Source organism: Otolemur garnettii, unplaced genomic scaffold (genome assembly GCF_000181295.1).
Source record: "Otolemur garnettii isolate 467f Iridium unplaced genomic scaffold, OtoGar3 scaffold00221, whole genome shotgun sequence".
Classification (NCBI taxonomy): domain Eukaryota; kingdom Metazoa; phylum Chordata; class Mammalia; order Primates; family Galagidae; genus Otolemur; species Otolemur garnettii.
The window spans coordinates 661,456-671,533 of record NW_003852616.1 but is presented as its reverse complement, the minus strand read 5'-3'; the positions used below and the strand labels follow the sequence as shown (position 1 = coordinate 671,533).

The window sequence follows — 10,078 nt, the reverse complement described above, 5'->3', positions numbered from 1 at the left end:
AGCTTGAGGCTCCTGTCTCAAAAAAATAAAATAAAATAAAATAAAATCTCTTTCTTGCCAGTAAGTAAACTTCCCCTTTCCAAAAGCAAATATTTATATTAACTTGAGAGCATGTGATGCTGATTTAGAACATAGTAGTTCTGATTGAAAATCTCTGCACCTTCTTTTATTGAATTCTGGCATATGGATGTTAATGTTAAAGTTGAAGCCAGAGTATGTTTCATAGCTACATCAATTAACAACATGCAAATATAAAATGTTGCTGCTCCAAGTGAAGAAATTGTGTAATAGTTCCCTTCAAGGATTTCAATGGATTATGATGGAAAGCTGATAGGCAAGTTTAGGCTGGTTTGTTTCTACCATTCACGGCTAGAATAAGTTTAACGACTTAAAGGAAAATCTAATTTAGACTTTCACTGAAAGCTCTTACCCTGTTTCCTTTAATATAAATGTTATCTGTTACACAAGTAATACCTGTTCATTGTTGAAAATCTAGAAAATTTTGTTTGTTTTTGAGACAATCTCACTTTATCGCCCTGGGTAGAGAGCCGTATCTTCATCATAGTTCACAGCAATCTCAAACTCTTGGGCTCAAGCAATCTTCCTGCCTCAGCCTCTGTAGTAACTGGGATTACAGGCACTTGAAACAATGCCCAGCTAGTTTTTTTTTTCTTCTATTTTTAGTAGACAGGGTCTCACTCTTGGTCAGGCCAGTCTTCAACTGCTGAGCTCAAGTGATCCACCAGCTTCTGCCTCCCCAGAGCACTGAGATTACAGTCATAAACCACTGCGCCCAGCCTAGAAAATATTTAAAGTCTGAAAAAGAAAATGAAACCACTCATAATCAGAGTGTGGATGGACAGACACACACACAATCTTTAAACAAAATAAAACATTTGTACTTTTATAAGTATAATAGTTATAAAAATACAGTTAGCAGCACATCACTAGCAATTACTCATGCTAATTAGGGCATGCCATAATTTAATTAGCCAATTTCTACGGTGGCCATTCAGATTGCTTCCAATTTTTCCCTAATGTATATTATATAAGAACAGTGAGATGAACATTCTCATATATAGTATTTTTACACATCTCTGATTATTTCCTAAGGGTAAACTCCAAAAAGTGAAATAGTTAGCTGGAAGACAATAAACATCTTCTGAATCTTCTGGTATATGCTGCCAACTCACCACTTTACACATGACTAATGTTCTCACGTTATTTGTTAAATTAGTTGAAGCTATAGAAGCGTCTGTGAATTTAAACAAATGACTTGTCTATGGTACTTAAGAAAACAACCCATTATCCCATCATAATGCAGATAAATTGTACCTGTATAAACAAGCAAGCATGCACTTTCATGAGAGGCACTGGGCACTGGAAAGAACACATCCACTGGATCTCACTAGGAATTCTAGCTCCACTAATTACTAGTTGTGTGACCCTGGACAGCTCACAGTTTTCTAAATATTCAACTGTGGCTCTCAGTTTCCTCTTTGGGAGGATTAGCTACATCCAACATGTCATCAAGAGTGGCACTGGTGACTGCTGTATTTTGAAGTGCAGTGCTAGCACCAGGAACAATGCATAGGAGTTGGCTGTCCAAGCAACACAGATTTAAATCTTATCTCTCTCCGAGGATCTTAGGCCAGTCACTGTATTTCTAAGTGTTATTTTCTCGTCTAGTAAAATACCTCATATTCCTGTTGAGAGGATTAAATGAGATCATATATATAGCTCCTGGCACACAGTAGGTATTTTAATTATCCACAGGGTTTTTTAAACATGTCTTACATCTTCAGCAAGCCAGAAGATACAAGCATGAATAAGGTACACTTCTCTGCCCTCCAGAAGCACCAAACTGGTCTAGAAGACAGCCATGGCCTGGGAAACTTACTGGGAAGCTACCATGAAGGCTAAGCAGTCTGGGCTGCCATCCCCAGCTTCAGGAAGCCAGTGAGAGATTCTGAACGGCAGATGAACTCCAGCAGATCTGGAGGCGGATGTGCAGCCTCCTAGTCTCCAGCACCACATGAAAGCTGGAAGCCTTCCAGCTGAAGGAAGAAACCAGGACAAGGTACGCTACTCCCAGCTATCAGTTTGCCCTCACTCAGCCCAGGGACCCAGTAGCTGCAGACAGTTAGTGAGGAGGCTCCATGCAGAACATCACTTCAATTTCAAGAGTCTCCATTTAGGAGACTTAAGAATTTGGGGGGGCCAGGCTCATTGGCTCATGCCTGTAATGCTAGCACTCTAGGATGCCAAGGAGAGAGGATCGATTGAGCTGACAAGTTGGAGACCAGCATGAGCAAGAGTGAAACAAGTCTCTACTAAAAACTGAAAAACTAGCCTGGCCATCACCTGTAGTTCCAGCTACTCAGGAGGCTGAGGCAAGAGGATCTCCTGAGCCCAAGAGTTTGAGGTTGCTGTTGAACTATATTGCCACACACTCTACCCAGAGTGAGACTCTTATCTTAAAAAAAGAATTTTTGACTAGATCAAAGGGTTTCTAAACTTCAAACTCTGGTACCTATATACTTGTCTGCTAAAACAAGCAGCAAAAGTTTTAAAGGGAAAATTAGAATTTGTTGGTTCCAAAATGCTTTTTCTTTCCCAAATAGCAATACCAATGGTTGTAATTTTACATTCTTTGAAATATATCATAGCTATACTGCCTGGCAGCAAAGGGGTTCCCAATCTGCATGCTGGAGTTCCAGGAACAACAGAGTGCCATGCTTCCAGGCACTCTTTCCAAGTGTGTCTTTGGGACACACTTAGAGAGTCTTTGAGGGCATACCTGTCATTGTCAACATTTAGTTCTTCTTAGAATGGGGGTAGAACTAAACCTATTGAGGGAGAAGAGATCAATTAAATTTCCCATTTAAAACACTTCCAAAGATATAAACTTGGTAAAGAAAGAAAAAAAAATTAGCTTGTCACTCCGATCAAAAGATTCAAGATCCAGCTTGAGCAACACACACACACACACGCAAATTAGCCTGAACATGGTGGCAGGAGCCTGTAGTTCCCGCTCCTGGGGACGCTGAGGCTGGAGGATCGCTTGAGCCCAGCAGTTTAAGGTTGCAGTGAGCTATGATGAGGCCACTGCACTCCAGCCTGGGCAACAGAGCAAAACCTTATCTCGAGAAAAAAAAAAAGCAAGATCTATTTGAGATCAAAGTAATAAAAGTGCTAAGGCAGTAAATAAAGTAAGCCCAAGCAAATTATTTAAGGAAACACCTTGACTCAATAATAGAGGCAACACAGTCCACGGGGGAAAAAAACCCAAGAGAATCAAAGATCCGGTCCAAAGTCACCTGTGCCTCCAGGAAGGTGAAAGCACAGACCAGGAAATGTATACAGAGGTAAGTTCCTTAACAAAACGACAAGGAAGGAGATGTAACAAGTTAAAACTTCTAGAAACTAAAAATGGTTGTGGGTAAATGAGTTTTAAAATTTTTCTAGGTCCAGTTTGTACTTTTCAATCCACGATGGGATATTTTGTAGTTTCTCCAAGTATCCACAAAACATTTATACTTCATGTTTCTCTTCTCCATTTGCAAACCCTCTCCCAAGTTTTATGCTTGCCTTATAAGGCATGGCCTACTACTTCTCTTTACAAAACACGCTCAAAATTTCTTTTTACAGAAATTACCAAAAGTAGAAACAACCAAAAACCCAAGAGCGGCAAGGACGTTCCAAAGAGGAAGACACTGCTACCTCCTTCGGAAATGCTTTCAAAGCAACCTCATCGCAAAGCAGCCAGACTAATCCCTCCGACTCTCATTAAGGTCAGGCCAAAGCTGCCTCTGGGTCAGGGCACGTACAGCAGCCAACAAAAGGGCGGAACTGGGCTGTGCCCCACTGATAGCGCCGGAGACTCAGTGACATCAGGCGTTCTGAAACCACGCCGTCCTTATCGCCACCCAGCCGCCGGCAGACAGACCTCAAACCTTCTCCCCGGCGCGCACGGTGTGCCCCCCTCCGAATCTCTGCGAGCGGAGGGAGGCAGCCCCAATCAGCGCCTGCTGGAAACCGCTCCAGAGTCGGGGGCTCAGCGCGCACGAACCGCGCGAGTAGACGCCCAGGTGATCGGCCGGAGGGGAGGAACTGAGCGCGGCGCCCGGCACACAGAGGCCGGCCGGGGCGCCGCGGGCCCAGAGCAAGGCCAGGGGCCGGACCGGGCCGAGCTGCGACGCCCACCTGGAGCCCCTTACCCTTCCGCCGGCCCCTCGGCAGGGCCGCCATCCTACCTTCTCCTCGCCGTCGTAGATGCGCACCCCGCGCTGTTGGATCACTAGAGTCTCGTTGATTTCCAAGAGGCCGCTGGTCCACACGAAGCGGTCCATGGCCGCCGCCGGGCCGGCCTCCGCCACTGGCCCGCTCCCGCCCGCCTGCGCTCCCGGGCGGTGAGCCCCGCACCGAGCAGCCTGCGGCGCCCCCTTGCGGTGGGCGGGCGGGGTCGGCGGGAGGAAGACTAGGCTAGAGGGAGAGCGTAGCGCTCCAGAGGGCCGGAGCGCCGCGCCTCCCAGGTACGCCGGGACTTGGAGGCGGGCGCAGAGCGCCCCTGGGCGGTCCGTCGGCCAATGGTCTTCTGGAAGCCTGATTGGCAGGTGGTCCACCCGGTGCTAAACCCGCAGTTTACAGCGGTGGTAGAGGGAGTCCACACCGCAGCCTGGACTTCCTTATTGTACGTAATTCCTGCGTATTGGTGGCAGTTTTCTTGTCATTGCCGTGTATGTTGCTATGTTCGTAAAAGGCAGTAAGTTATGATAATAACCTTTTTACAAAATGAATATTTGTGACAAAAATGTTTTATAGAGCTGTAGTCAGTATGATAAGTATTACCTTGTGCTACTCTTTTTTTTCCCCCTATAAGATTATTTTTATTTAGCCAGGCTCGGTAGCACGTACCTCTAAATCCCAGGCACTCAGGGGCCTGAGGCGAGGAGATCTCTTGAGCCCAGAAGTTGAGAGTCTAGCGTTGGCAATATAGGTAAGGTAAGTTCAGATTTTTAACAATTTGTCCCGTGTCCTGTGGCGTTTTTTAAAAGTCCCGATTTTTGGAAAGAATGCATGACAAGCTAGGGAACTGCGGAGAGCAGGAAGGGAATATCCGGGTTTTCAGCTGCTGAAAAGGTTAATGTAACTTCATTTGGAAATGAAAAGGCTAATGTAAACGCCTTACTCCCCTTCTGGGCAAGGTCCCCCAGGTGGAATGGGTATCAGAAGGAGACTGGCTCCCTCCCTCCCTCCCTTCTAGGCAAGGACAATTAGCTCAGAAGGAGCCAAACTGTCTGGAACAAACAAGTACCCCCCACCCAGGGTCCCTAACCATAAACAGCTCAGCCAATAGCAGCCCAGCCCGACAAAACACTTCTTGAAATTCCTCTATGCACTTTAAAAACCTCAGCTGCTTCAGGAGGGGGTCACCCTTCCTCCAGGCACGCTGAAGGGAAGAGTGGCCCAGGCATATGCTTGCAAAATAAAGCACTTTTTGTCTTTACGTATGTGTGGTGGTCTCTCAGTGGCAATTCTGGTCCCAACATTGCTATTTGGGCTATTTGTCAGGATAAAAGTTTTATATCATTTTTGTTAATTTTATAATGTTAAACTTTAATAATAACAAATAATTGTTGAGAACTGATTATCGAGAACTGCTTATCAAAGTTTGCATTGTTGATCAGTTGTCAGAATTTGGTCACCATTGTTTGGACTTAATGAACAGTGGCATTTTTTGGCATTGGGAACGACAAAAACATTTTGTAACTGTCTCTCAGACAATACACATCGAACTGCTTGCTAGTGCTAGTTAAACAAGTGATGTCAACAAATCAGCTATTCAGATAATTTAGGTAATTTATTTATTTCATGAATTTAGCAGACAGTACTCATATTATTTATATTTTATAGTGGTGGCAAAAACTCTAGCGCCAGCCTTAAAAGTGACACTTAGAACTTACAAGGTATCATTATTAAAAATATATATTAATAAAGAAAAGGTTAACTCTTGGGCATCAGCAAAAATCACAATAGAGAACAAATGTTTAGAAATATTTCATCATTTTGAAACAAACTATGTTCCATAGAATAATGCACTAAAAATTGTGGGATATGTGCTGTCCTTACCAGGAACTAATGCTGCAACTGAACGTGTTTTTTCTAAGGTAAATAAAGTGTGGACATCAGAAAAATCACAACTAAGTGTTGAGACATTGAAAGCCATTTTATATGTGAAATATAATTTAACAAATTCTTGTGAAAATTTTCATGACCTTTTAAATGACAGCAATCTACTAAGAAAAATTCACTCAAATGAGAAATATGCCAAAGAATAAAATAATACTATACATAATTTTTTTTTTTTTTTGGCCAGGGCTGGGTTTGAACCCACCACCTTCAGCATATGGGGCCAGCGCCCCACTCCTTTGAGCCACAGGCGCCGCCCTATACATAATCTTTTTTAATGTATTATATTTGTAAATTGTACTTATGTTGAAATTTAAAATATATATATTACAATACTATTTTTGCGTTCTACGAAAATTTTTGTTGCTCCATATAGACCAATTTTTTAATTAAGAACCTCCCCCCCAGTCAATGGTGTCCTGCTTTACCAATGTTAAAATATAGGGCATCACCTTAAATATAGGGCATCCCTCATCACCAAAAAGATTATTTTAATATTTACAATATTAACATAAACCTCGTGAATTTACTTGAGAGAATACTTCAGTATGTAAATCTTCCAAAATTTACCTGTTTGTTGGCCCCTGCACACCTGCCTATAGCTGCTGCTCAACACCAGTGCCTGCCAGCCTATCCATTTTATTTATAAAATTTTGCTTTATAAATGAAACACTTATATTTTTCCTTGTACAATCAACATATATTTTCTTTATAGAATTGTTTTTCTTGGCATATTCTCCCAAAATAGAATTAGTGTTTTAGAGGGTATGAACGCATCTTAGAGAGCAAACCAGATATTGGTGATGACTGACTTAACCAGGATGCAATGTCAAAGCCAATCAATCTTTTCCCAGGCCAGGTAGCCCTGGCTTCAATAATCGTTTGCATTAAATTTTGCTGCCTAAAAGTTATTTTCTTATTTTCTTTCTTTCTCTTTCTTTCTTTCTTTCTTCTCACTGATGAGGCTGTACCTTAATAACTTTAAATCAAAAGAAAATCATTATCCTATGGCTAACACATATGAGAGTTAGCGTCCATTTAAGAGTACGGGAATATTAATTTAGACCAAAACTGGCTCGGCGCCTATAGGTCAGTGGTTAGGGCGCTGGCCATATACATATGAGTGGGCATATGCGAACCCGCCCAGAACCTGCTAAACAACAATGACAACTGCAACAAAAAAGCAGCTGGGCACTGTGGCAGGCGCCTGTAGTCCCAGCTCCTTGGGAGGCTAAGGCAAGAGAATCACTTAAGCCCAAGAGTTTGAGGCTGTGAGCTGTGATGCCAAGACACTCTACCAAGGGTGACATAGTAAGATTCTGTCTCAAAAAAAAAAAATTAGACCAAATTAACATAGGTCAAGAGAAGAAGACCTCAGGAAAGGAGACCAAAAAGGAGCCACCAGTGAGGTAGCAAGACAAGTAAGAAGTTGTGATGTTCTGTAAGCCAAGTGGAAACAGTGTGTCCAGGGAGGAGGAAAGGAAAACATCTGCCGATAGGTCAAGTGCTATGGAGACCAAATATTGATCTCTGCCTTTAATCACCTGGAGTTTCTTGGTGACCTTAACAACTGTGGGCCCAGGAACAACTGTGGAATACAGGACGAAAAAATCTTACTGGAGAGGCTCCAGATGAAAAAAAGAGGAAAGGAATTGTAGGCAAGGAGTATAGAGAAGTCTGAGTTATGCTGCAAAGAACAAAGGATTGGTTGGTAGTAGGAAGGAGAAGTGTGGAGAGGAAGTTTGATTTCTTTGTGTTTAAGAAATGACTTAGTGCTGATGTCAATGACTGAGGGGGGAACAGTGATGTACAGTGGGTCCTCATACCAATAATCCTAGCACTCTAGGAGGCCGAGGCAAGTGGATTGCCAGAGCTCGGGAGTTCCAAGACCAGCCTGAGCAAGAGTGAGACCCTGTCTCAACTAAAAATAGAAAAAAAGTTGGACTTGGTGGCGAATGCCTGTAGTCCCAACTAGTTAGGAGGTTGAGGCAATAGAATTGCTCAAGCCTAGGAGTTTGAGGTTGCTGTGAGCATTGATGCCATGGCACTCTACCCAGGGCAACAGTCTGGGACTCTGTCTCAAAAAAAGGAAAAACTTGATGTATGAGAGAAGGGAGACTTGTTGCAGCAATGATATTCAGTAAGCGAGAGGGAATGTACATAAGAGCATCTGAACTCTTTCTTATGGTAGAGGAAAGAAGAGTGTGTGAATTTCAGTGTGTGAGTGCAAGTGCTCAGAGGCAGGCAGATACTATGCTGGGAATCTGCCGAGATTCTCCAGATTATTTTGGTTACCCCTAGGAGGAAGTGAGGCTGAGAGAGAGCTGCCAATGCAGTAGGGAAGGTGTGATTTGCTGGCCCACCTGAGGTTCCCTGACTTGCATATAAAGGGAAGTCAGGGTGAGGTTCCTCCAGCCCATTCAGCAACAGCATGGAAGTGGGGAGGAAGGAAGAGACAGATTTAATCAGGCATCACTAGGCATTGCCAAAGGATGAACTGAGAGTGAGGCAAGGGCAGTGTGTGAGCAGGCTCAGTGCTAGACTCTTCTTCCTTTCCAAGAGACCTGTTCTTTTTTGCCTGGCACCATTAAGACTTTTTCATCACCCTGAAAGTTCACAAATTTGACCAGGTGCAAGAGTCTAGGTGTGTATCTTTTTTTTTGTTGTTCTGTCTGTGAGTTGGTAAAGCTTTGAATTTGAAAACTCGAGGTATTTTTCTCTTCAGTAAAGTTGCTCTCTTATTTTTTTGATTCTGACTTTCGGTCTCTGTGTTCTTTTGTTTTCCCCTTGAGACATCTGATTATTTGTTGATTAGTAAGTCCACCAGAGCTATCTCCTATGCCTTTATCTTTTCCCCCATCATGCTCATTTCTGTATATTTTTGGACTGAAATTTTTTTTAAGGGTAACCATTCACTTTTCCAATTATTCTATTTGGATTTTTAAAATGAGAAAAAAATTGTGAGTGTTCTAATTGCATCTGATTGAGAAGTCTCATGACATGTTTTAATAATGTTTTCCACTACATTCTTCAGTCCTACACTCCACAGTAGCCCACTTATTCTGGTTTATTTTGGTCTTTCCCTTTTAAGTGACTGTTTCTATACGCAGTTTAAGATTGCTTTTGCCTTGGCTGGGAGCAGTGGCTCACACCTGTAATCCTAGCACTCTGGGTGAGGTGGGTGGATTGCTTGAGCTCAGGAGTTTAAGACCAACCTGAACAAGAACAAGGACCCCATCTCTCCTAAAAATGGAAAAATTAGTTGGGTGTGATGGTGCACGCCTGTAAGAGAGGATCTCACTCTACTGGGGAAGCTGAGGCAAGAAGATCTCTTGAGCCCAAGAGACTGAGGTTGCTGTGAGCTATGACACCATAGCACTCTAGACTGGGTCAACAAAGTAAAACTCTGTCTAAAAAACAAACCAAAAAAGATTGCTCTTGCCTTTAGGTATCACTGTATGTAAGATCCCCCAACACCTGTGCAGGTCAGCCTATTACAGGCTCAAATGTCAAGGACTTACAGGTGTTTTTGTCCAGGGACCAGAGGCAATTGGGTCAGTAAGTTGAAAACCCCTCTTCTGAGTCATGTCAAGAGAGGCCTGTCAGTCTCAGCCTACTCAATCATTCAATAAATATTCAAGAAGCATTTACTGAGATTCTGCTTTATGTGACTGACACTGTTCTGGGTATTTCAACTCTTTTTCAGTGCTGTTGACAAGATAAATAGCTGGTTTTTCCCAACTGGGCAAAGCAGGGACTCTATGGGTAGGGGGAGTGAGGCACTCCTCCCAGGCATAAAATTTAAGGGGCCACCAAAAAGCTCAGTCACCAAGAGAAATCATATTTTAAAGCAACATTTTAAAATATCAAAATTAGTGCAAACAAA

General features: G+C 42.9%; 1 protein-coding gene across 1 annotated transcript in view; it reads right to left on the bottom strand.

The window, feature by feature from the left end:
- The window catches only part of VPS36 (vacuolar protein sorting 36 homolog), a 49,512-nt gene extending 44,965 nt beyond the window's left edge, over positions 1-4,547 (bottom strand). The window contains exon 1 of the mRNA XM_003801800.3: positions 4,257-4,547. Within this exon, the coding sequence (XP_003801848.1) occupies positions 4,257-4,352 (96 nt within the window). The 5' untranslated portion in view covers positions 4,353-4,547. The remainder of the gene's footprint in view (positions 1-4,256) is intronic.
- Positions 4,548-10,078: the final 5,531 nt, after the last annotated feature.